The sequence below is a fragment of the Zonotrichia albicollis genome, chromosome 3, assembly GCF_047830755.1.
Source record: "Zonotrichia albicollis isolate bZonAlb1 chromosome 3, bZonAlb1.hap1, whole genome shotgun sequence".
Taxonomy (NCBI): Eukaryota; Metazoa; Chordata; class Aves; order Passeriformes; family Passerellidae; genus Zonotrichia; species Zonotrichia albicollis.
This window is the reverse complement of record NC_133821.1, coordinates 80,105,159-80,132,462: the sequence shown is the minus strand read 5'-3', so window position 1 is coordinate 80,132,462 and position 27,304 is coordinate 80,105,159. Positions and strand designations below refer to the sequence as shown.

The 27,304-nt window shown below is 43.0% G+C and overlaps 1 protein-coding gene across 7 annotated transcripts; it reads right to left on the bottom strand.

The window, feature by feature from the left end:
* Window positions 1-1,566: 1,566 nt before the first annotated feature.
* ZBTB24 (zinc finger and BTB domain containing 24) lies at window positions 1,567-27,304 on the bottom strand. 7 transcript variants are annotated; one of them, XR_012579670.1, is made up of 9 exons: window positions 27,172-27,304; window positions 23,388-24,384; window positions 22,813-22,980; window positions 21,580-21,663; window positions 20,783-20,866; window positions 18,438-18,519; window positions 12,230-17,554; window positions 8,777-8,833; window positions 2,903-7,364 (listed from the first exon to the last, which is right to left on the bottom strand). XR_012579670.1 is itself a non-coding variant. In XM_074537962.1 (7 exons), exons 2-7 carry the CDS (start codon window positions 24,355-24,357, stop codon window positions 16,741-16,743), a joined length of 2,202 nt encoding a protein of 733 aa, XP_074394063.1. In that variant the 5' UTR covers window positions 24,358-24,384; window positions 27,172-27,304; the 3' UTR covers window positions 1,567-16,740. The 7 variants fall into 7 exon arrangements, 2 of the variants coding, with proteins under 2 accessions (XP_074394063.1, XP_074394064.1); XR_012579669.1 differs by having other exon boundaries at window positions 1,568-6,391; window positions 7,269-17,554; XR_012579668.1 differs by having other exon boundaries at window positions 1,569-8,833; window positions 10,146-17,554.

The window sequence follows — 27,304 nt, the reverse complement described above, 5'->3', positions numbered from 1 at the left end:
GTTTGGTACATAAGAATTCTCTGTTACAGGCACTCACTCAGCCCCACCAGGTGGGGTGGAAAGGCTGCTTTTAACATAAGGAACAAATAAAATAATAGAGTGGTTAGTGATAAAATAATATTAAAAATACTTTCTTAACTCTTTTAGAGATAGAGATACAGGCTGATGTTTTTGGCCTAAGGCAAACCAGAGACATGTCATGAGAAGAAGAATAGAAGGCAACAGGTAGGGGTAAGATGGAGTGGAAAGAATAGACCTTTCACCTGTGCAGCTGCAGCCAACCAGAGAATGAGGACAGGCTGATTTAGGTGACCAGAGGAAAATAAGGCTAATGCTTAGATGGAGTTCTTGCAACAGTACATCCATTTTAACTGAATTTTTAATATGCATTTTTTAGTTGGTGATAGTGTAGTACAGTGATGGGCTTTGGTCTGTTCAGGGCAGGAGCATATTCCCTAGGAGTTTAGCTGTGTCCTCAAGGCTGGCTGATAAAAATGCCTTGGTCAACCTGGGAGTTTTTCAAGAGAAAAAACTTCAGGAGAGTCTCCACAACTTTTTCTCGGTAGATGTTTTTTTTCTGAGGCTCTTGCATCTGGCCCCTGCCTGAGATGTAACACCTGTGGGCTGCCTGCGCTCTTGCTGTGCCCTGATGGCCTGGACCAGTGCTTCTTCCCACACAGCAACTGAGGTACAGGCACAATTGAGCTCTGTTGGTCTGGCCACCCATTACTGCCTCTTAACATCCTAAATCTTATCAGAATTACAGTATCAAGATGTTTTCTATGAAGTTTGTAAAGTCATTCCACTTACGCATTTTCTTTGTGCAATAGCTGTACTACATCATTCTGATCCATTTGATGTGCTGCATAGTTGATATTATCAGTAAAGTTTTTTCAAAACCAGTCCCTCTGAGCACCTTTTTTTTCCTCCCTGGAACTGGTAGTCAGAAAAATCCCCAGAATTTTTTGTCTGACTTATAGATGGGGATCACTGATCCACTTCACAGTGAATTAGTGACGGGTATCCCAAGCAAAAAAGTATATGAAGGACAGTGGCAGAGAGCTGTAGCTGTAATAGTCTAAAGAGGAAGGTGAGGCTGGTCTGTAGGAAGGTGAAATATGTTGTCAGAGGTCTGTCTGATAGCATGAAAATGAACATATACTTCAGAGATCCCAGGGCTTCCCCAGATCCGTGTGGAGTACCCACACAGCTGAGAAGCCACACTAACAATTTCTGCTGGCTTTAGCAGCCCTCCTGGATCAGATTCAGAAACCCTCTGGCTTCAGATTAGGTAAACTACCTTGTAGATAATGACTTTGGCCTCCAACTTTTGTCTCATCAGTGCTTGAATAAGTAGGGGGAATGATTGGAGCCAACTGTCTGTGCTGTATAACACAATGTCCTTGTGCTTTTAACACATACGCCTGTGTAAAGAAAACTGGTGTGTAGTCTGAGGGCTTCTTTCATCACTTTTCATTTAAAGCAGTGTCTAAGAGAGTGTTTTGCTGGAGTAAGAAGCTCATAAACTTAAAAGAAAACCCAATAAAGCACAACTTGAAAGATACCAGTTTTTCTTACAGTGGTGACACATTACATAAATGAAACACTGTGTAATCTGGTAAGATAATAGTTTTCTCAGAATGCATGTTGCTGCCAGCTGTTCTTTGTAGAAGGGAGTTTTGCTGGGAAGTGAACTTCTCCAAACCCAGCAGCTGACAATGAAAGTCTTTACCTCCCCATTTGCCAACTGCCTCTGAATTTCCTGACTTTGTGGAGACCCTATGGCTTGCCTCTGGCCTTGCATGTCCTCTGGATGCTTGTGTGTGCTATTCCTCTGGTATGGCACTCTGAGACGCAGCACTGTATTCCTAGTGACTTGACCAGAGATGTAAGTTGTAGCAGAAAATATGTCATGAAACATCATTTTGGATTAAGATGAATATTTCATTTCTGCTTCATTGTTCATAGCCTTGGACTCCAACTTGCTGGCACCGGGGAATCAGGCTTGAAAGACACGCTTGTTTCTTTAGATGACCACTTAATACTGGATGAAAGATTTTACCATGCTTTTTTCTGGCAGAGTGTCCTGCCATGACCAATGCAGATACATTGTAATTATGGCTTGCCCGAAGAATTGTTATGCCTGAAATTGAAGATATTTCCTGGTTGTACCCTTCTCTTCTCGTTATAACTTTTTTCATGTGGTGTAACTTCAGCCAGTTGTCCCCTGCCCAGTTCCCATGCATTCCCATTGTCCTAGATCCTGTCTGTATGGCATCCAGCTGGACATTCAGCCATCATCCTTGTCACCAGGTCTGTGACTTTTGGCACAGCATCAGCCTTCTGGTACTTGATGTGATGAGGCATTTGCCTGCCCTCAGAGTCCCTGAACATTGCCCACTGCCAGAGAATGGGTTTCTGGGCTCTGACATCTGCTCAGATGAGGTCATCTGGACACAAATCACATGCTGTGTTCTGCTTTGATCTCTTGTGGAACACTGAGACACTGGGGTGGCAGCCACAGAGCAGACCTGCCATGGGTGACCAAACCAACAGCAAATAAAAAAATCAATTAACTGGCCTCTTAACATTGTCCTTGATTGTCTTCAGAACTAAAATTGCTTTCCTGACTTTAAACATCTGAGTACAATTTAAAATCCTTGCAAGAAATAAGAGCCACTAACCTCTGTCTCAATACTGAGTATGCAAAACCATATCTTTTCATAGCAGCAGTCTCTGTTACTTACAAAAAGTAACTTGTCAGGAAGTGTGGGTTTTATGAAGAAAATATCACAGTCTATTTTAATATTTAACCCAGAACTATGAAGTGAAAAAAATTACTCTCAAGGCAGCTTGGTTTGAAATGTTCCTACAGAAGATTTAATTCCTATATAATAGTCTGTGTATAGATTGCAGAATGCTTTAGAAAATGGAAGGATGAAATGTGTTACAGGCTTCTTAGCTAGCTGCAGATATACAAAAGTATTTTAGTTTAAATAATCTTCTTGTTTTTCATCATCGCTAAAGAAAAACCTAAATTCCCTTGCTAAAATTAACACAATCTTCATCCTCAGAGTCTCTGGAGATCACTCTGGGTCTATGCCCTCTTCAGGCATTCAGTTAAGCATTTGCTGATTTTCTAAATTTGTTCCCTTTTATCAAGTAAACTTAAGGCCATTACTTTTCATGAAATCTGTGGACTTAAGCTCAGACAAAATCAGGTCTCTCCAAATACTTCCCTAATTCAGCCTTCCCCATCTTACCCTGGTGCTGTTCTGTGAGATTTAGCAGCTCATGCAGTGAGCCCAGGAGCAAAGGTCACTCACTGAGCACAGCACTCTTGGCAGAGCAGGGAGTGGGGTGGGAGAGCTGCACTCTGATGGTGTCCGGGTTGCCCTGGCACAGCAGGGCTGGTTTAGCCTTGTGCTTCCATCCCAGCTCTTTCCTTTGAACCTCCAGTGCACTTGCTTATGGCCTCTCCTTCCAGCCTGCATTCTGATCTTTGACACACCTTCTCCCCTGGAGCAATCCATGCACCAGCTCTGCACTGTGTGTCACAGAGATCTTGCATGCAAGAAATCACTGACAATGGCAGTCATTTTGGATTCTGTATTTACATCCAAACATAACCTTAACAGTATTGCAATAACTTTATAAACAATATTTTCCTCTGTTTCAGTAACAGTCACTTTCTTTTTAATTGAGAGCATCTGTTATAAAAAAATACTTAAATCTTTTTCCTGCTTTAGCATTTCCTGGTTTTAGCCTCATGCAGCCAACGTGATTTCAAGGACTTTACTTTTAGTTTACAGTAATCAGAGCAGGATCAAATGTTTGGCCTTCACTGAGGCTACAGTCCTACAAACATATTTTTCTTATTTTTTTGTCTGAGATGTCATTATATCGTATCAGTGCTTGTAACTATATAATCATCATAACATTATTTCCCATAAATTGTAGGTGCACTATGTTCATAGGTCCTTTTCTCTTCTCCTGTAAAAATACTTAACACCTTGTGAACATTTATTTTTAAGCCAAAAAAAACATGTTTCCAAGCCATTCACATGAGCAAGATGACATGGTTTTAGTTTTGCTGTAAGTGAAAGTCATCATGGTCTGTGAAAAGCTGAGTGGGAAATAATGCTCTGCCTTACAGCAGTCAAGAAAACCATCTGGGAATCATGAATTGAAGGTGTCTCAGTTAATTATCTTGCAGGCTACTGTAGGCCTTTTGTTATATGTAGGTACAGCCTCCAGTGTTTGGAGGATCTCCATGTCCTTGATCACTTGCCTACAGGAACGAGAAAGTGCCCATGGGATCCATCTCCATCCAAAGCCAAGCTCTGCAGCCTCTGTTTTGTGTGGGGCCATTAAAACCCAGGCACCTGTTTCCTATGGACAGGCTACACTCACTACACTCTTTAGAAAGTTCTTCTTCACAATGAGTGCTGTCAGTTTTTGATTAAGTAGCCTCCAGTTGGCATTTCAGAAGAGGTGAAAATACTATAGCTTTTATGCAGCTACATTTATTTAAAGAAGCAAGTGCTGTTCCATGTGCCCCAGCAACAAATGGCCAGTACTTTTGAGATGTAGTCAGGAGACACAGTGAGAAGTAACAGTATTAGAAATGATTCCCTGTGAAATATCCTTCATTTTCTTCCTTCACAGCACTAATCTGAGTCCTGAAAGCAGCCCAGCATTTTGTGATCTCTGTGATTTTCAGGCTGTCCTTCTCTCACACTGTGGGAGGACAAGCTGTGCCTCCTGCAGGCGCCGGCACAGCGATGGATGCCAGCAGAGCTCCAGAAAGCTTTGTTCTGTATCCCATCCTACCCCACCCCATCCAGAAGAGTGGTACCAAGCAAGGGGGATGCTGCAGGCATCCCTTGTCCAAGGGGACATCAGAAAATCTGAACAGAGCAGAGCCTGGAAAGTCCCTGGCTGTCCTTGTTGTACCTTGTCTGTGTCCTTGCTGTACACTGTGGGTTGTTTTGCTTCCTCAGGATTAAATTCCCACTCAGATTTAGGAGGGCCTGGCTATAAGATCATGGATCCTACACCTTTCAGATTGCACAGAGCTGGTGGCAAGGCAGCAACTTGAAGCAAATGTTGCTGGTTATGAATATATCCAGCTTTTGGTTGTTCTCTGTAGGTTTGAAAGTTAGAAAGTTATGCTATTTTGCTACTGTTAAAAATGCTGTCTTTTTGCATGGTGTGGTAACATGGAAACTACACTCTGAATTGTTCTCTCTGTGGTAATACTTAAATATTTTGTTCTCTTCCATCAAGCAAACTGCTCAAAGCAATATTCTTGTTTATTATATTCCTGAAAATCTAAAAATTTTAACAGGCTAGTCCTTTTATGTTAACCTACTGAGAACAAACTTCTAGTATGCATTTGCTAAAACAATGTTTTTCAGCTTGTGCGGGCAGAGCAGAGCCTGGAGGTTTTGTGAAACACCTTCCTGTCTGTCAGGACCCACCCTGAGCTGACACTGAGCTCTGCGGCCACAAGTTTGTAACCTTTGGTCCTGGAGATGCCCTGGCAGCTTCCTTGGTTTTGCCAAGGAAGGGTTTTCTAGCTTGAGTAAGATATTTCTTGTCCAGGTGGAGCGTTGGCTGGAAGGTGATGTGGAACTGTGAGCTGTTCCTGTGGTGACTCTTGTTGGCCATCCTGGGGATTCCTCTTCCTTTGTGATGAATGGAGAAGCTTTCATCCAGGGAAAGAGCTGGGGGATAAAGGGCTGCAGTTGTGGTGCTCCCTTTGCTGCTATTCACTGTACAAGTCCCTTTTACCAGCTCCCTCAAGCTCCCTTTCCTTCTTTTGCTCTCACCTTTTTCCTTTCCCTCAAAGGTTGCACTGAGTCTTATGCCAGCAAAGTCTGGTTTAAATCCATCTTTTAGCCAGTAAAGAAGCTAATGAAAATGTCTCCATAAAAAAGCACGCTGGATCCCTGTCGTTGGTCTGTAATGACTCTCACCAGAGTAGCTCAAGATACTGATCATGGCAATTCCCTATGGCTGCTGGTGATTATTGCCACTGTACAGATGGGAAGGTAGGAGGCAGAGGGGGTGCTCCAAGCACAGGCTCAGCTCTGCCTCCCCTCATGCCGCTGCCAGAGGAACAAGGCTCCTGAGAGCACAGTCAGGACCCCCACGGCTGGCTGGGGTGGGATACACAGCTGCTCCCAGCCCTTGGCAACTTGCACAGGAGGGCTAGCAGGATACTTTCTTATCTAAATAAGATGACAGAACTGAATAAATGGAGAGCAGGTACTGAGTTAAGGAGGCCAGGGTGCTCCTAGAGTAGAAGATTTTTTCCAGGGTTAGGAGAGGAGGTAGGCGATGGGAGTGAGAGCTGTGAGGAGGTGAAGAGGATCCTCCACTCTGGCTGGGAAAGGATTTGTGAGAGAAAAGAAATTACTTTAAAGAGTGATGACTGGGGAGAAGCAAGCATTAGGTGTGCTTGGGTTTGGGGGATTATGGCAAGGACTTGATTTCCTTTTCTGTGGAGAGGAGCCAGCTTTGGGGTGGGGAACAGAGGGTCCAGTGATCTTGTCATCCTCCATTACCATCTGACCTGATCACAATGAGCAGTCAAGAGCCCCATCGAGCTCTCAACAAGCTTTAAGGAAAGTGAAGAAATATTTAGATTTTATTTTTCTCTGATTTTTTTTATTCTTGTTACTTTGTTTGAGATCCTTTCTCAGAAACTGATTCATAAAAATGGCAGTTAAATTTTAACTGAACAGTTACTCTGCCTTATGGCTTGCAAAATTACTTCAGCAGACTAATTTTGGAGTGGGATGTTTTGTCCTTTGACACAGTGCTCCCGTACGAGTGATTCTGTGTAATTGCCTCAGTCCTCTCATCTCATTACAGTAAAAGGAGGTTGTGTCCCATTAATTCCAGCAGGTTCCACCCATTAATTGCAGTGCCCAGACACGTGCCAAGCATGGAGTCTCCCAGAATATTAGTAGCTCACAGAGGCATTGCTCACCCTTTCCAGATATCAAAGTTATTTGTCCTCTGCCCTCAGGGTAAAGTAGCTTTGCGGGAAGTATCGGGACAGCAATCTAAAAAAATAGAAAGGCATTCCCAAGGGAACACCTTTCTTAAGGGTGGAAAGCAATCTTTAATTAAAGAGGGGGAGAACAGAAGTAGCAATCTCCTCCTTTAAGGCATCAACACATGGACTATGTGCAATATGAGTAACAAAACTCTTGCAGGGACACATTCAAGGCTGACCAATTCCAAATGGAACCCACCTTAAAATTACTGAAACAGTTTTTGGTGTATTGTCCCCTTCCCAGATGACATGGCAGCTTCTTTCCTGAGTAGCACAGGGAAAACACAAGCTCTGCCTGGGGGAGGGTGATGGAGCTGGAGTCAAACATGTGAGCTGCCATGGCTCCCCTGTGTGCAGAGGAGCCTGGGTACATGCAAACTTGTTTCTACCTGATGTGTAAATCAAGAAAATCTATGGGTCATAAAAAAATTACAAGTTTTACCCAAACAGAAAGTGCAAAAGGTGCAAGATGGGCTCTAGCACAAATAGATTGGATAACATTGCTGGAAAAGAGGATTTGTAAAATTTTAAGTCCTTGGTGCCATCCACCTTGGAAACAATTCAACAGCCAGTCCTTTTTTTTTTCCACTACCAGCTTATGTTATGTTCTCAGAGATACGTATGCCCTGGGAGCCTGGGCTTGCTCCTGTTTTAGGAGCTCCAGCATCAATGAAGTGACTTTTGTCTTTTTCTTTCCACTCCAGGAAGTTCATAGCATTTAGTGCTTTAAATCCCACACACCAGGCTTCTACCTCCAGCAGCTTTCCTGCTTGCCAGTGCTACTGCATTGTGCTCCATCCAACCTGGGACCTTGAGGTGAGAGCAGATTCTCCTCACAAGCAGACTCTTCAGCATCTTGGGAAAGAAACTTTTCAGCTGCACTTAGCATTTCTGATATCAGCGTTGGCTGCTGCCCAGCCTGCTCAAATGGTTTGCACCATTGCCAGTGGGAAAGCTTTTATATAAGGGAACATAAATAATTTTCAAAAGTGCTTTAATTGTCATAAAGTGTCTTAATGGGTAGCATTTAATCTAAACAGAAAATCCCAAATGCCTATGTCAATGATATGAGTTGTTTTTCTTAAATATCAGAAGTTAAAATGTTCTTTTTTTATTTACATTTTATTACTTTATGCCAGTATGAGGGAATATTTTCTGTTAAATTTAGGTCATGTTTGTAATTTCTCGACTTTCAGGGTTTTATATGAGATTCAGAACTCCCCTTCTACAGAGTTGAGGCTGCTGACAGCAATGCCTAATGCTTGCCCAAGCCTGAGAAGCTGCCTGAGGTCCAGGAGATTGCTAGAGGTAAAGCTGACATACCTCAGTTCCTTTAAAGGCATTTAAACAGGTGGTAGGTGTGCCTGGAGATCTGTAGTTAATCTGCTTCTCCATTTCTAGGGTCCTGTCCACAAAGGTATTTGAAGTTTGAAGTAGGCAGTGGGTGACCATCAGCTGTCATTTAGGCAAGGACAAGGGACTGAGCCTCAGGCAGGGAACATAAGAGGGCATAAGGTTATAGATCAAAGTGTTTTTACTAAAGCAGTCTTGCTAGTACAAGCAGATTATAATTCTGACTGAAAACCAAACCATTTTGCTGGGAGATGAAAAGCAATTCCCTGGTTGTTATGTGAATAAGATCAGATCAACAACTTGATTTTTGTGGAAATTCACAATTTGCACTGTCAGATAGCTGGGGAGACATACCTTCAAAACTAGGACCATAAACTGACTCTCCTTCACTTCCCTTTCCAGTTATGGTATCTGCAGGGTAGAAAAAAGTAATCATCAGAGACCATGGTTATCACAGGCATTTGTCACAGGGTTGTCAGTGAGCAGCTCAGCTGAGGTCAGAGATATGGGTTGCCCATCAGCCTGGGGAAACAACCACTGCCATCTCTGTTTCACTACTGAAATTTTGACAGACCTTTGGGCAGAGCTCTGCTTCCATTCCAGAAGACAGTCTCTCTATGAATTATTTCCTGCAGTGTGTTTAATTGCTGCTGCTCTGAGAAGGTCCAGCATCGCCTGCTGGGAGAGCTATGGCACTGGCAGCGCTGAGCCATGGAAGCAGTGCCCCAAAGGACATCTGTCAGAGGGAGTAAGCTTAGAAGAAAGAAGGATGAAAATGCACCTGTGATTTTATGGTAAGTTAAGGCCTCTAACTTGTCTAAGAAAGGAGAATTGATAAGAGTGAAATTCCTGTTCAGCTGAATGAGGCACTAAGGAAAACTGATCTTTTGTTTTTTAAATAAGTCTAGTTTTGTTATATTGTTTAGACATTGTCCATTATCACTAGTCCTCTACAGTAGCAAACTTAATATTAGATTGCTTTTATGGACTACATAAATATAATTCGCTTCAAGCCCACACACTCCCTGCGGCTTCCAAACTTGTGCTGGGGCTGAAGCCCAAGGGGTCACCTCTGCAATAAACTTGGTCACATGGAAAACCAGGTGCTGGAGCAGCCCCACCACCCTCACTGCCTCAGACATCCACCATGTGTGCAACCTGTGGCAGTCTGGCCACCATGAGTCTGAGTCCGTCAACAGGGCCCAGCTCCACGGCAACATCAGACACCAGCCCACACCCCACCCTGCACTTCTAAGCACTTCCCAGGCCTAATGTAAACAGATTTCAACTCTGTGGGAGGTTAGAAATGCTCCAATTTCTGTTTTCCCCTGAAGGAAGAAAAACCAGGTTACACAGAAAACATGTGGCAGAGCAGAGGACTGAAGCTAGCTCTTTCCAGAACTCTTGATGGATGCTGTCAATAATATTTAAAGGATGAAGAGACTCTTGCTAATAGCAATTGCCCAGCAAAAAGTGTTAAGTAAAAGCAAACATGAGAGAACTGTTTCCCCACTCCACTCCCAGCCTCCAGTGAGCCTCTGCTCAAAGATTTCCTGGTATCTCTGTGTTTAATTCCCCCTGGCAGCTCTTTTCCATTTAAATTTCCTTGCTTTTCAGGGAAATGTGAAAGTCCGGCATCCACAAATTTCTGTGGCAATGAGATTTACAGCTTAATTACACCCTGTGTAAAGTGTGTGCCTCCTTTTGGCACAGAAACTCCTACCCAGAGCTGCGTGTGCTGGGCACTGCTGAGCCATCATTCCCGCCGGCAGCGCGCACGGAGCCGTTCCAGAGGGGTCCCGGCTCCCGCAGCAAAGCTTTGTGCCAGCGCGGCAGCTTTGCTCTCTCCTGCCTCGTGCAGCATGTGCAAAAGCTGCTTTGTGGGACAGCTGCAGGTTCAGCTTGGACTTCTGTCAGCACAGCGGGGTCAGGTCACTTCTCATCTCTGAGCACTGTGAACTTTCACGTGTCAGAGTCCTGTTGCAGAGGAGACAGTTGTGATTTTCATGCAGACAAAGCTATGTGAAATTGCAAAAACCCAAACCAACTGATTTCTCATTTTAATAACAATGTGCACTTTTCACCCAACTGCATATCCCACTGGCTTTAGAAAATGATACATTTTTACATAACCACAGAGTGAGAACCAAAAAGCCTCTGAACTAAATGTCGCTAAATTACAGTGTCTATAAAAAACCCAGACTGAGAAAGAAATCACAGCTTGCAGATGGGCCTCCTCCAGGTAGCCCTGAAGTCTCTCTGGTCTGGCTCAGTGTTAGTTTCCTACAGTGATTCATTAGGGCCATGTTTTTTTAAGAGTTTTGTTAGGATTTGTAGCAGTGCTGAATTTGAAGAGCTCTATCCTCACAATATCAGAGACTGTGAAGAAGATCAGATTCTCAATGTTTAGCTACCACAGCTGCTCCCTTGCTTGAAAGATCCATGCACAAGGTATTATAATTTCATGTGATGATGTTCTCCTGCTGAAAAAGTGCAGAAAAAGGAGGCAGGCAAAACAGTTTGGACAAGGAGACGTTAAAATGGTAAGGCAGTTTTAATTCACAGCCAGGTCCTGGGTGTCAGCAGATGAGCTGAGGTGTGACAGTAGGTAACTGCAAGCAGCACATGCAAATACAGGGATGTTTTGTGGGCTGTGACTGAGTGATGCAAAGGAAAGCCCTTTCCTTCCTCCTCTCAAAGGTCGGCAGCACAGCTGCTGGAGCCTCTGTAGGCTGTAAGCTAAGCAGAATCTAATTTTGGTAGCCAGACCATATGGCTTTTGCTATAGCCAAAAATGTCTACAGCAGCCTTATGTAAAGTCCAGAGCAGAAGCAGTGCACCCAGAGACAAATATAAAATCAGCTTCAGAAAATACTGTCTTGGCTATCTATTTTTCCCTACATCCATACTTTTAGGTTGATACAGATTAATACAACTGAAGTTTATTGGGCTTTTTGAAACATCCCTTTTCTCCTTTTTGCACCACAACATTTAAGGATTAAACCCAGAGCAATCCACTACATATAATTTTTTTAAAAAATCCTGAGATTGATGTCTTCATTTTGTCAATGTGCTTGAACTTACACATAAGAAGTTCTGTTATTGAAATTTAATTCTGCACATACATAGGACTGGCTCCCATTAATCCTTTCTCTTTGAAAAAAACCTTTCTTTTTTTTTAACTGATAATTTCTATACATTCTCACTGTCATTGTGGGCAAGAAAGGGAATTAACTATAAACATAATAGTCACCTGACAGTCAAAGTCAAAAAGAAAAGCAATGATTAGCCTAAGAAGTGTTACAGGACTATTTTTCTGAAAATTTATGTTGGGTTTCTTTTATAAAAAAAGCATGCCAAGAACCACCACTTGCTTAGTATTTCTCCACTTCTTTTCTCATCACTTGGTGATTCAGGTCCATTAAATTCTATTCAACAGGTTGCCAATTATGAAAATGACATATATTAAAATCCTGAACAGGGTGACTAATATTAATTTTAGACTCTATTACCTCTTTATGACAACATGATATTGTTCTGCAGGCCTGTTTGTAGTACTCAGGTGAGAATAAATGTTCTGTGGGTGGCAATAGTTAGATGTGAATTAGCTGGTGCTGTTCTGCTTGCCAGCTGTGGCAGATGTGCTGTGCTGCATTCAGTTCAGAGAGGAAAGCAATTACCACAAAGGAAAATATGGAAAGCTCACAAGGCTCTGCAGCACCTTTAAACAATGATCCTGAAAGCCTTTCAAAGGTTGTGCAGCACTGCTCTTGGAAACTTGAAGTCCTTTAAAGAATGCACACATACCCTGACACAAGACCCAAGAGTTTTGCTTCTGTGTGATTCTTAGAGGGTTTTCTTGGTCCAAACTTCTCCACCTGGTGCAGCTGCAGCTGTTTCAGTTCCTTCCAGTCCAAAATAGCATCTGAAAAAAACTGAGAAACAGAAGAGAAAGCAGACAAAATTAATTTTAAAAAAATTATACATATGCACACACACAAGTATTTGAGAGAGACCCCTACATGATGATACTAAAGCAGAGCTGCTAGGGGTCACTGAGAGACATCTTGGTGAAGGGCAAGTAAAATCACCAAATCACAGAATGGGTCAGGGTTGGAAGGGGCCACAGTGGTCATCTGGTCCAATCTCCCTGCTCAAGCAGGGTCAACCTAGAGCACAGGGCACAGGATTGTGTCCAGGCAGGTCTCCCTCCAGTGAGGGAGACTCCACAATTTCTCTGGGCAATGTGTTGCAGTACATTCAGTTAGTCACACAGGGAAATTCTTCCTCATGTCAGAAAAATTTGCAGGATAGGGTAGGAAGTTTGCTAACTGAAGCAAAAGTCTGCTTCCTGCTATTCCAAAGATACTTTCAATTAGGTAGGATTAAAATATGAGCCAGAAATGACCAGTAAGCGTCCTACAGTGAGATGCTGAGAATATGCCTGGATGGGTTTTTCCATTTGGAAGAATTGCTTGGGACAGATATGATCAGTAGTCCCTCTGTTGTGGAAAACCATTTATTGTTCACCATGTTTTATAGAGGACCTGAAAAGGGATAGAACATAGAGAACTGCTTTAGCTCATGGGACTGCGACTCCGCAAGAAGCAGACTCTTTAATTAGTCTCTAATGACTAAGTAAAAGCGGTCCTGACATCACAGCTCTGCAGAGTAGGCATTACTTCTTCCTTCTCTGCTCTTAGCAAGAACCTGCAGTGCAGGAGGACTGGGAAAAAGGCCTGCTCAGATGGACTTCTGCCCATGTGAAGATAAGCATGGCCAGGAAGGAGCCTTGGCTGCTCCTGCACGCTGGGGCACGCCTGCTGTGCAAACCAGCCTCCTCCCAGGCACTCCCAGCTCAGCCTCAGCTTCTCTGGGATAACCATACTCACACAGGATACTGGCAGGGACACAGTCTACTGCAGGGTTGGAAAACATGGGGAGACAGGAAACGTACCCAGCTGCTGTGCTCACACAGGCACAGGCTTGGTGATTAGGAATGAATCCCGTACTAGCTTCCACAGTTAAGGTGAAGTGGGAAAAGACTGAAAAACCCCACATCCAAGTACACGAGGATAGGCATTATTAAACACCAACCATGACCTTCACCACGATGACTAACCAGCTACAACACTGAAATGAGTCTTTCACAAACAAAGAAATGCAAGCAAAACTCTTTCCTCAACAACTGGCAAGATCAATGCCAGGCTCAACATCCTTAATTGTAACCTGTGAATAGGCATTGAGTTGGAAGAATTTGTGATGAGGTAGAGTCCTCTCCTTTTCCTCTCAGATGCTAAGAAAAAATTGCTGTACAATCCCTAGTAGCACTTTCGTTTCCTATTGGCAGGGTAATTTACTTTTACAGCCTATATGAAATAAATACTCTGATATTCATTTATCAAAACCCAAGATGCTGGACTGGAAAGCCAAGCAGGGGAATTACACACACAACAGACAAATGCAGGCTCCAGAGTGTGTTTGCTTTCCCTCTCGGGGATTTGTTTCAACTTGCACCTGGAGAACCAACCAAAATCTTCAGAAAAAGCCAAGATCTTCAGAAAAAGCCAAAATCTGATAAACTTGCATTTGGAAAAAAAAAAAAGTGAGATCCTATTAGAGTTCAACCACACTGGGTAACTTACAAATTGAGCAGAGGTAACACACAATGGTGTTAAATGCTTACAAACCCAGATCTTTCTGTAGTCCTCTTACTGCCCTGCATTTATGTCTAAAACCTTAATCTCATTTTAACGTGTAAAGCAGCGAGACGGATTTGTTAGGATTAGTCTATGTGAGAAAAAGAGAAGTTAAGGTGTTTACTGGCTAAGTAGTAAAGATATTTAGAGAGCTGTTCTGAAACATAGTTTCTAAGGGATGCATTTTTTCCTAAATCATTATTACTGGCAGCTGGACTGAAAAACAAGGCTGAAGTGGTTTCCTTTCTAATTCAAAGCAATCCTAGACTTCAAAATGCACACACAGAAAAAGGATTAATTTTCATCTTTTAAGAGAAAGGCATTCACTAGAAAGAAAGCAAATGGTGTCCAAAAAGCAACATTTGTTGATATGAGAAGTCACGCCAGCTTCTTGAGTGCAAGCTACAATATGTGCTGACAGCTTAAGCAATGCAGGGTGCAAGATTAGTCATTGCCCTGCTATTCACAGCAGCTTGTTTCTTCACTGGTAATCTGCAGAAAAGCAAAACAGAATTCTAAACACCACACTTCAGATTTTTTAGTTGCAGGGAAAGCACTGAGAAGTCAGTATGTGCAAGTGTCCTGTGTTTTCAAACTGCAGCATGGAACTGAACCCTGCAAGGATAACTGCATAATGAACATAACAAAGTTCAAAGAAGAAAAGTATTGAACAGTTCCTTGACTGGTAGCCTCAGAATTTAGCTTGTAACCTGTTTTTAAGCATTTCAGGATTCGTAAATATATGGCTGACAATGAATTCTGTGCAGGTTCCTAAAAACTTATGACCAGACAGCAGTCTGGCTACACTGTACAATGTTTTAGATAAAAGCAGAAGGTTTAGGATTAAACTGCCAGAATATTTACTGTAAGCTTATACAATTAATCAGCAACATTGTCATAAGTGTTGTAACAGGCTTTACTGTATTTATTTATCTGCTCTTACAACATCTAGACTTCAGGCTTCTCAGGCAGAACTGCAGAATATGCTGGTTCACTTTGGTGGCAGAATGGATGCCAATTTTATTTCTCCATTCTGAGAGGAAAGGTGAAAAGCCTAAACACCTTTGCATTGATTTATTCCCACTGTCTACCCTTATCATGATCCATTTATATAAAAGTGATCCATTACTTTGACCACATGGAGATACTTAGCCAAAGTCCGGCAGCATGCAGTCAGGAGCAGGCCAAGTAGTCTGGACTTGGAAGAAAAAAAAAAAAAAAAGTGGGTAATTTTGCTTTTAAATTCACCATGTTTTTTAGAATTTTTTGTTTGTTGTAACATAAGCATTCATATAAATCACAAATATGACATTTTAAAGCTGAAGTGACAATTGAGTATGTTCTTTTAAGTAACAGTGGCATTTTATCTGGATTTTAACACTCCAGTGCAAAGGTGTTACCAGTAGTCAAACCTGAAAACAGAAAGCATGTATTTTGGCAAGGCATTTTATTAGCATGTTAAATCTTTTTTGTTAGCAGTCAGTCATTGAAAACAATCTGTACACATCTAATTTAGTCAACAAAAATAGCTGTACAACTTTAGGTGATGTGCCCCATTTATGTAACTTGTTAAGCTCTGAAGTGATGATCTTCATTGTTTGAATCCTCACATAAACAATTACCAGTCTTAACATATATTAAAGTAAGATTATGTTCTTCTCTCAAAAATACAAAAAATAACATTTTAAATATACAGTGGTTCCTAAGCTTAGACAGAATCCTGTCAGGAAGAGGGTTTTGCACTTCAAGAGACAGTGCTTTCAACATCAAGAGCTCTTCAAAGTGCTTGGCAGAGTGTGTGAACACTATCCCCACTTACTAGATGATGAAATAAGGCACAGAGGTCAACTCCCTTGCCCACAGTCACACAGAGAGTGAGTGGCAGAACTAACAGAGCAGAATCTGTGGGGTTTCAGTTCTCCAGTGTAACCACTGCATCTCATTGCCACTATTCAAGTGCAATGGCTTAAATGTTTCTGAGGAGAAAGATGTGTACAGCACACGGTAAACAGGAGGGAAGATTCAGGGCTAGTTAAAGGCTGCAAACAGTTTCAACTCAAACCAAATGAATTTGGTAGTCAGTAACTCATAAAGCACTTCAGGGAATGATTACATAGAGAATTATACATTAACCTGCAGAGAGAAAGCTCATTAAACAGAAGAAATATGGTGTTAGCTTTGCAAAAAGTACTGGTTGTCTTAAGCTTGACAGTAGCTCAGGTATAATGTTAAGTTTGTCAGGGAAGTGGTACTTTGTGATCCACAGATGTCCTAAACATTGTTCTCCTACCAGCCAGGTGAACTTCTCTGGAGAGTCACTCAGAAATGCAAATAAGGGCTAAATATCTCCTCAGGAGGCAGAGATGTGAATGAGGCACAAAACCCCACATTAATTGCTTATGACATACTTGTGAGGACTAAGTATGGTAAAGAAATAACAATCCAGAAAAACAAAGTAGTCTAAAATAAATATGGTCAAGGAAATTGAGTCACTCATCCAAAATCACCAAGAAATGCATCTTTGGATAGCTTATGTTGCAAAAAAACCCCACGTGACACATGTAATCCCTGCTGGGATGAGAAGCATTCTCTAGCCTAGCCGTCAGACGAGCAAGCATTTCAGAAAGCCTGTCCCTGGATAGGATGCTCAGGAGATGACTCATTCACTGACAGAGGCTGCTGATGGGATTCAGAAACAAGTACACTTTGATTCTGTTCCTCACTGACTTGATGGGAAGGAACCGTGTCATGGTTAGAGCGAGACTGCTGACTTGATTCCTGAGCCAGCTGCACGTGCTGAGCTGGATGTGAAGATCCCGGCAAGTGGATTTGTTCATTTTGTCCTTGATGAGCATGGAGATGTTCTAGCGCTTCCTTGGAAAGAGTGATGACATGCATTTGCTCAGGCTGGGCAGCCTCTATTTGGTTTGCAATCATATTGATACTTTGAATTTGTTCTGCTTGCTCCTGTGGAGCTGAAAGCAACAAGTTTTGCAGCTGCTGCGGCGGCTGCGCAAGGAGCGCGAGGTTGGCAGCCTGCTCTGTGGTCATGCTGGGGGCATTTTCTGCAGTCACAATGCTGATGCCTTGATTGTGGCTGGGCATGAAGTTGATGTTGTGTACTGCATCCGTAACCAGCAGCTGAATTTCCTGCCCTCCCGAGGTGGCAAGTTGGTACTGCTGCAGCTGGAGAATGTTTCGCACTTCTTCTGGATGAGCGTTGGCGCTCGGGGCGGCGCTGCCTTCCTGGAACTGCTTTTCCTTGCTGTGAATTTTCAAATGAGACTTCAGGTTGTCCAGACGAGCAAACTGCAAACTACATTCTGGGCAGGCAAAAGGCTTTTTGCCTGTGTGTAAGATACAATGTCTTCTCTTAGCACTGGAATCAGAGAAGGATTTTCCACATATATCACAAGAATATGGCTTTTCTCCTCTGCAAAAGGAAAGAACTTGATCTCATTAAAATATTCACTTTGACAATGCTGCTTTCTGAAATTCTGTAATAAAATACTTAAATGATTACACTGTTTTTCTAAATTGTAAGTACTTAAAGGGTAGTGTTAAAAACATCCTCTATTTGATCTCCTGATTATCTCTATTTGACATCACAAACTGTTATACACTCCAGAGCTACAGCGGTAACTGCCTTACTCTCATAAAAACCGAGGTACAAGCTCCATGCTGCTAGACCTTGACAAGAATGCAACAACAGCGCACAATTCTAAGCACTGACCATTTTAAGAACATTCATTAACAGTGTGGACTTCAAACCAAAAAGAAGTTTCCAAATCCTAACTTGCTGCCTGTGTCAAAAGGACAAGAAATTTTACTGGAAATGTTTTCTTAGACAAGAGTTCTCCAGTAATTTAAAATCTAACATGTCTTTATGCAATGCATTGCACTGCACTGACAGGGGTAAAAGACAACTAATGCTGTTAAAGAGACAGGATAGCTCACGGGACAACAGGAGAATGCTCCAACAACCTTGATACACCACAGCTACTGTTCTGCTCTTAAACAAAACCTACAGTAAAATTTTCACAAAAACAGTATAGCAGTAAGTACACTGTCAGTGAACAGCCACAAAACACCAAAGAAGACTCCAACAATATCTTGGTGCATGAGCATTTAGGACTTCAGTACTTTCCACTACCAATTTTTTCCTTACATAGATTAAGCAAAAATGTTAAATTTTTAACAATCATTCAAAATGTAAACAAGTCCTGACCGTTCTACAGTTAAATGAGCACTACTTCTAGTTATAAGACTAGAAGTTGCATTTTAAAAGAATGTAATGAAAATAAGACATACTTTACCTGTGAATTCTAATGTGAGTCTGAAGTGAACTTTTAGCTGTAAATGATTTGCCACAAATCTCACAAGTGAAGGGCTTCTCACCTATCAAAAAGAAATGCGACTTTCCTTTTGAAATAGCACTTTTCATCAATTCATTAAAAACATTTTGTGTTTTACCATATACAATATCAAGCGAACACTGATGGCTACTCACACTTCTGCCATGGTTCAGCAGATACCCAAAACTGAATGAACTCACTAGTCAAAATGAGGGTATAACATTTTAAATGTACAGCTCTAGCATTTCTCCCCTTTGAAGATGAAGAAGTAGATGATCCAAGCCCCCAAAGCAACAAAAAGCTGTGCCTATGGCACAGATGTGTGTGTTCCACATGGAACAGAAACACTCTGAAAAAGGCTGTCCCTGAACCCTGGCATTAATGCCACGTTCACGTGCAGCACCATCCACATGAGTAAGCCCAAACTTCCAAAGCTGGAAAATTAGGCCATTATCTTAACAACTTGCCTGGCTTTCTATAAGGCTCCATCACACTAGGCCTATGATAGTCTGGAAACACCAGTTAGAAAAAAATTAAACTATTGTGAGTTAAATAAAATGTAAGTTTGTTTGGGGATTTTTTGTTTATTTGTTGGGGTTTTTTTCAGTGCATTTGGAATTCTGATGATAATTGAGTAGAAGCAGAGAGGCCAAATTAAATTATAAGAAAGTTCATAAGAAACAGATACTAGCCAACCAAAGCAAATCCTAATTCACACCATAACAAATCCTTGTAGCACTGAGGCTCTTTAAGACACCAGACACAAGAATCCAGATCATCACTGTGGTAATTCACACCATCAAAGCTCACCAAACCCAGGGATTGGGCAGCAGCCAGTTTCCAAGGAAGCTTCCCATTTACCATAGAACTGCAATGCTTACCAGCTTTCATGTGGCTTTGGAGGGCATGGATAAAGGATGAGAGAACAAGAAACATTTGTCAGAAGGGGCCTTGGTCACCCAGTCCCAGCTTGCTACTGAAAACAGGAGTAACTTCCCAAGTAGACAGTATTGTTACAACAGTGTTACCAAACTCCTGCCAAAGTAGAACAGTTCTATCTATGTGAACCCCTGTCCCCCAAATGCCTTGGAATTGTACTTTGCTTTTGGGATGGGACAGGTGAATTATTATTTCTATATAATTAATACTGTCTGTATCTTGCCTGTCTTTTCTAGTAGCAAAATATATTGCAAGCCAGTTTATGCTAAAAAACAGCATAGCACATATATTTTTGCAACCTTCCTTGCTAGTAAGCTTCCTCTTCTCCTTTCCCACCCCAAACTCATTTCCCGCTACATTTAGAGAGCTGTATCAGCTTCAGATACAAAACTCTTGCGTGTGTCAACACTGAGTTCTCCTCCATACAAAATTATGTAAGTATCATATGCTAGCACTATTCTGGATAACCAAAAGCTCCCAGAAGGACAAGTTTTGGCCTTAGCATATCCCAGAAAATTTAAATCTTTTTCACTTAGAAAAAAGAAGGAAATGAATGAGATAAAGTATGTTTGAGAATGAGTTATGTATTACAACTGCAAGCAACACACTTAAGAATAATTTGATTTTGTGAGGAAACAATTGCCACCATTTCTAGTTACTTTAAAAGACAAAATTATTCACATGTCACCTTATGAACTTATTCTTCAAAGAGAAGTATTTTATGAAGTTTATGCCTTGCTATTATGAGAGGATAGATCAACATTTTTATCTCTGTTATCCAGTGATTCATTACCAGCCTGCCCTCTAAATCTCTTAAAACACCCTCTGACGCACTTGCATTAAATCATCCCTCCCAGCCCATCTCCTCTCAACATCTGGTTTATTACGGCACAGTAAAAGCTAAATGGAAATAATTATTTTCCTGGTCACAGCACATTTCATAAGCACCCATCCCTCACAGACAGAGGTGTCCAACTCATTTAGGACACACACCTTCTGTTGCTTGTCAGCTCACTGCAAGCCTGATACATGCTGGATACAACTCTCCCAACAAACTGAATTCTCAGTCCAGGATTCTATCACGTGAAAGCTAACTGGCATTTTCTGCAGCAGGTTTTATAAAACTGGGGAAAAAAGCCCTCTTCCTGTAATAGGCACTGCTTCTGTGCTGCTGTAACACAAGCTTTTTTGTGCTCCTGCATTCTTGATGTCAAATCTCTTCATTAGCAACACAGGCATCATTATGCACAAGTAGAGCAGAAGTTCATGCCACAGAGACAAGTGTAATTTGCTTAACATCTTTTTGTCCCTGTAACTTCAAGAAAAAACCAACCACAAACCCCACAAAACCCAAGGTACAACATTACCTGTGTGTGTTCTTAGATGTTTCTTTAGCTGAGCTGCATCCATGAATTTGCGACGACACTGGTTACATTCCGGCAGTGAACGGCCTTGTCGCAATAACAAAAAAAGTGTCAGTGCAAAAGTGATCCCCTGTATTTCTTCAGTGATCTTTGTTAAAGCACTTTCCTGTAAAATAACCACTTTTCTATAATATAGGGATAAAACAGAAGGTGATTCACTGCCTCCTCCCTATCTTAACTGTCACACTCCTATTTCTCAGTTTAGTATTACCACGGGAAAAGAGGGGACTGACACATGCTCCTACCCAAAAACACCTTCACTTGAAGCTTTGTAAATTCTGATTTTCTCCACCACTTCCTCTTTGTGTAGCTCCATCCCATTCCAGAAGTGAGAAGAACACTTCCTAAAGCCTGTATGCCTTTACTAGTCCAAAGTAGTGGGCAACTACAATGCAATTTGCACACCAGGCAGCAGACACAATTGTTTATACAATTCGCAGCTTCTACATAGATGGACAGCAGGGCTAAAATAATCAAGTTGTATGTCAAGTACAGTGTAACTAATTTTTAATCATCATAAGAGCCCTTCTCAACTAAACACTTTCGTACACATTGCATTTACTACACACCATGATGTCTTTTTCACCCTATTCACTGTTTTATACCTGTCCAACATAGGAAACATCAAGGTAGCAGAGACTGAATACATCACCAAGGAAGAACTTTCAGCCTAAATCAATCTTTAGGAGGACAAATCAGCATGGACTGTAAGCCAGGTCCTCAACCCAAACTTGTTATACCTGTGTGTAGTCGATAGTGGCTCTTGAGCTGTCTCTTTTGGCTGAAGTATTTCCCACACTGATCACAGGTAAAAGCCTTCTGCCCTGTAGAGAAAATCACTTATTAAAATGTAAGCCACGTCCAAAGTGTAAGGAAATAAATAAAATACAAAAGTCAGCTGTGAGGAGCCGATTCAGTTTTGATTTGCCTCAACAATGGCTGTCAGAGGCACATGGGAGAGGGGTTGCACATGTGCCACGCCCAGGATACACCTGGGAAAAGATGGAGGAAAGCCTTGCCTCTGGGGAGACCTTTCATGGCTGGCATAGGACAGGCAGTCAGGAGGGGAACACTGAAGACACTGTACCCCAGAGACAATCTCCAGTCAGATGGCAAAAGGTCTCTGCCAATGGACTGCACTGGGACATTGGACTGGGCCAATGGTCTCCCTGTCAGCAGGTGCACTTTCGGAGGAGCCAGGGCATGAAATGTAACTGTGTCACAAGCCCTGTGGCTTTTCAAACTTGCTTTCTGAGTTGGGCTTCTGGCTTCAGGCTTTTGTCAGACTGTGCTTTTGCTTCAGAGGCTTGGTGATTCGAGGGGCTTCTTGCAACTTGGTTTCAATTTGGCGCTTTTTGAGTCTTATGCTTTTTGCCCTGGCCCCAGTCTGCCTTTTGGGTCTCTTGCCCTCGCTGGCTCTTGCTCACCCTTGTGTCTGTCTTGCCTCCCTGTGTCCCCGACCAACTCCCTGTCTGCTTTGTCCCAACATCCCTGCGTCCAACCCCACCCACTGCTGTGACCCTTGCCATAGCTGTGTCCAGGGCTCTGGACCTCCTGCCTGAGCACCCCCTCACCTTGTGTCCAGCTGCCCGTCACTGCAGGAGCCGTGCCCAGGCTGGCAGCATCCACATCCCCGACCTCTGGTGGTAAAGCTCTCTTTTTCTCTCTGTCTCCCCTCTCTCTCCTCCCATTCCTCTCCCATATTTCTTTCTCTTGTTCTACCTTCTCTAGCTCTCTTTAGCAGGATAACTTATTTTCATTTTGGTTTTTTCATTACCAATAAAAGATTCTCAGATACAAAGTTTGTCTTGTTTGACATTATTCTGTTCCTGACTATTCATTTTTAAAAGAACTCCTCACAGTTTCCCTTAGTGGAATGTGACACCAGTATAGACAAGATGAATCAGAAGTACCTTGTTTTCAGAAAGGCAAATTCTTGCAGCAGAGAGCTACATTTGCCTTGAAGTATTTACCTGAATGTAGGCTCATGTGCTCCAGAAGAGAATGCTTTGTTGTCAGAGCCTTACTGCAAATGGTGCACGTGTACGGCCGTTCCCCGGTATGCATCCGCTCATGCACTTGAAGAGAATGCTTCTGGGAAAAGCCTTTGCCACACTCACTGCATTTAAAAGGGCGTTCCCCTGAAAGCAAAAGACGACATTTTTAGGCATAGATGCACCATTTCTCACTAGACAGTCTAAGCTGATAGTGAGATGTATTGCAATGTTGTAGCTACTGAAAAAATTAGTCTCGATTAGTGGTAAAGAGGCAAGCTTCACACAGGAATAAAATAATTATTTAGCTATTGCCATATAATTCAGTGCTTAAACAATGAAATTATTAATTACTCTGAAATCTAGGTGAGACATAAAGGTTCTGAGATCTGCTGACAAGAATAAAACAGCAGACACAGAACAAACCGTAATTTGGATCAGCATGCATTTTGGATATTCTTGCTGCAGTCAACAACCAACACCTCAAGAGTCACTTGCCTTTGGCAGCATTCCTTAATCTAACCCAAAAGCAGCAGCAGTCTGTCAAGGCCTACCTGTATGGCTCCGCTGGTGAATAGCCAAGAAATGACTGTACTTAAATACTTTGCCACAGTCTTTACAGCGAGCTTCAGAACCCACACGCTTTCTTTTTCCATCAGCTCTCTTTGCCAGTCCTTTCTCATCCTCATCCCCAAGAAGTTTGTAATCTTTTAGTTTGATTGATCTCCTTATTCTACGTTTGCTGTAACGGCTCTGAGTGCTCTGTATTCCTTCCGATTTGGGATCGTAGTTTTCATCTTTCTCAGCTGACAGATCAACAGCAGCTTCTGAGCCACAAGCAGGTTCACTTTCTTCTCCATCTTTCCCCACTGAAGCCTGTTCATTGGCAACTGTTTCTTCTACTTCAGTGTCTTTTTTCATATAATTTTGCTCATTTTGCACAGAGTTGTTCTCTCTCAGCTGCCCGTCTTCGGCAGAATTTGCTCCTGATTCTTCTTCTTCTTCCTCTTGGACAATCTTGATCTTCCTTGGCCGCCCCCGTTTTCGCTTTGGTGGATCATCATTTTTCCTGTCACTTGTAACAACAGAGGCTGCACTTTCAGCTGGAGCTGGCAATGCACTGCCTGGGCTGCGGCTTTCCAGGTAGTCTGTACAGGCCCAGACCAAGTCAGTTACTTTCAGCAGCTGAGCAGTAGCCAGGATTTGTTCTGTGCTTTTCTCACTGGCACAGAGGCAACCAGTGTAAATAAATTCTAGCAGAACTCCAAAGGTGTCTGCCACCATTCCCTCCAACATATAAACTGACTGCCCTATTTCATCCTCATTTACAAACATCATTGAGAAGTATTCACTGCTGGCAGCCAGCAAAGCTTTATGGGCTCTAAATTGCACATTCTCCACTATCAGAGTAATGTCACAAAGAAAATCCTTTTTTCTTTGTTCCTCAAAATTAGCTAGAATGGTATCTTTGTGAGCTTTGGAGTGGATGATCAGTTTCTCAGAAGGATCAGTTGGTTTTGCCATTTTAATTATGAATATTACAGGAGGTGCCTAGAAAAACAGAAAAGCTTTAGTAAAAAATTATTTTAACAGTCGGCATTATAAGACCCAAGTATCATTTGTTATACCAGTAACAGAGTTCAAGAGTTTCTAAAGCAATTCTGAATCCTCTGAGCTTTTGAAAAATCAACACTACTGCTGATATGGAATTTCTTCAAAAAGTATTTTAAAATCCTATGAAAAGGGTACAGATAGTTTTTTAGAATTACTGCTTATTTTTTTAATCTCTGATGTACTGTGAACCCTGTATTATCTAAAAAAATTTGCTACCCTAGCTTCTGAAACTAAAACAATCAAACAGAAACAATTCCTTGGCCACAGCTCCTTAGTACAGCACTGGCTTTGCATGGCAAGGTTTTGATAGTGGGGCAGTTACAGGGGTGGCTTCTGTGAGAAGCTATCAGAAGCTTCCCCAATGTCTCACAGAGCCAACACCAGCTGCCTCCAAGATGGACCCACTGCTGGCCAAGGCTAAGCCCATCAGTGAATGGTAGTATCACCTCTGGGACAACAGATTTAAGAGGGGGGAAAGAAATGTGCACAACTGCAGCTGGAGAGAGGAGCGAGAATCTGTGGGAACAGCAGCCCTGCAGACACCAAGGTCAGTGCAGAAGGAGGAGCTGCTCCAGGTTCAAGAGCAGAGATTCCCCCACAGCCCCTGGTGCAGACCATGGGGAGGCAGCTGTGCCCCTGCAGCCCATGGAGGCCCATGGTGGAGCACAGATCCATCTGCAGCCCCTGGAGAACCCCACACCAGCGTGGGCTGATGCCTGAAAGAAGAAGCCTGTGCTGGAGCAGGCTCCTGGCAGGACCTATGGCCTCATGGAGAGAGGGGCCCCCACTGACACGGGTTTGCTTGGCAGCACTTGTGAGCCCATGGAGAACCCAGGCTGGAGCAGATTGTTCCTGAAGGAGTGCACCTGTGGAAGGGATCCAAGCTGGAGCATTTTGTGAAGAACTGCAGCCTGGGGAAAGGACTCAGGCTAAAGTAGTTCATGGAAGGATTGTCTCTTGTGGGAGACCCCACGCTGGAGCAGGTGAGGAGTGTGAGGAGTCAAAGGAGAAATAAAGACAGTGTGCAATGAACTGACTGCAGCCCCCATTCTCCATCCCCCTGCACTGCTGGTGGGAGGAGGTAGAGAAAACCGGGACTAAAGCTGAGCCTGGAAAGAAGGGAAAGGTGGGGTGAGCTGTTTGAAGATTTGGGTTTATTTCTCATTACCTGACAGTGATCTCACTGACAATAAAGTAATTTCCTCAAGTCAAGTCTGTTTTGCCTGTGCTGGAAACTGGTGAGTGATCTCTCTCTGCTCTTGTCTCAACCCATGAGCTTCTATTATATCCTTTGTTCCCAGTTCCCCTGAGGAGGGGAGTGATGGAGCAGCTCTGGTGGGCACTGGTGACCAGCCAGCACCAATCCACCACACTGGAAACAAAAAGGTCAACTGCAATTTGATCAGTGCAGTTTACTCAGGAACAAGCTAGGAAATCCTGTAATAAATGATGCCATGGTTTATTTGAGGTATTAGGGCATGGGTTGGACTAGATGATCTTAAAGGTCTCCTCCAACCTAGTGATTCTGTGATAAAACTTCACTGGTATCAATGTGGCAGGATTTCATAACTTCTTTTACCTCCCATCTATCATTCTGAAAATGTCTCTTTTTTAACACTTTCACTTTTTTAACACTTCCAACTTTCCTAAGCTTCAGCCTAAGAAGGTAGGTAATACAAACACAGAAACAGCAGTGTTTTGAAGGGTTCTGTCTAATACAGGGCTCATTAAGGTATCTGTTAATGATCAATTTGTCTTGCTAGGCTTCTTCAACAGTAAATTTGCAAAAATTAATAATAAACAAAAAATCCATCAATTTCAAAAGAATCCACCAAATATTATGGGAGAGAGATGCCCAAAATGTCCTATTTATAAAACTAAGCTAAACTAAAGATAATACAAGTGTCACATTAAACACATATAAATTTACATATTTGTATTCAGTCAGTGCAACAGTTTCAATGACCTGAACAAATGCTCCACGAAACAGCAGACACTACCTACAGATGATACCAAATGCTACTGAGATGGTGAAAAAGGGATTCTTTAGCCCTAATCAGCTACCAAATAGTTCACGGCAGAGTCAAATTGTTTTATCTGGGAGCTTTAATTTCCAAAGCACGTGAGCCCGATGTTTGTTCCTGGAGCACCTTAAAGCACAGCTGCAGGTGTGACCCAACCTGCCTTATCGTGCAATATAAGAATTCCTGGACGGCTGCCGCCAACTCTGCCTGCAGGAGTCCCCTAACCTCCACACGTGTTCCAGACAAGGTAGTGGGTGTTTTGTGAGTTCTGATCGCATGAAGGACGTCGATGTTTAACCAGGAGGTGACAGCATTAGTATTTTGACTGCAAAATCCAAACCACGCAACTTCCCTAAAACCCCCCACCATCACAGAGTGAGGCTGTACTCGGCAGAAGGCCGCACGCTGCCGGCAGTGCGTGCGGATACACGCTCCGCTCCGGCCGTGGAAGGACTCAGGAGCTCCCGGGAGGTGACGCCGGGGGGGCAGCGCACGGCCCGGGGCTGGGCCTCGCCACGGCCAAGGGCACCGTGCGGGTCGCCGTCCCTGCGCACCGTGTGAGCCCTTCGGGCCGCTCCCCAAGGGAAGGCCGCGCATCTCTCGTGGGATGGAGCTGCCCCGCGTGGGACAGGGAGCTGCCCCGCGAGAGCCGCGGGCCCGGAGCACCCGCCCGGTGCCGCCCGCCCTGCCCGGCACTCACCGCTCGCCGCCGCTGCACTTCCGGGCCGGGGCTGGCACCGCGCCTGCGCTGCCGCAGTGAGCGCAGCACGGGCGGGACTTGAGCACGGAATCGCAGAGCAGCCCGGGTGGGAAGGGGCCCGAGCGGATCATCC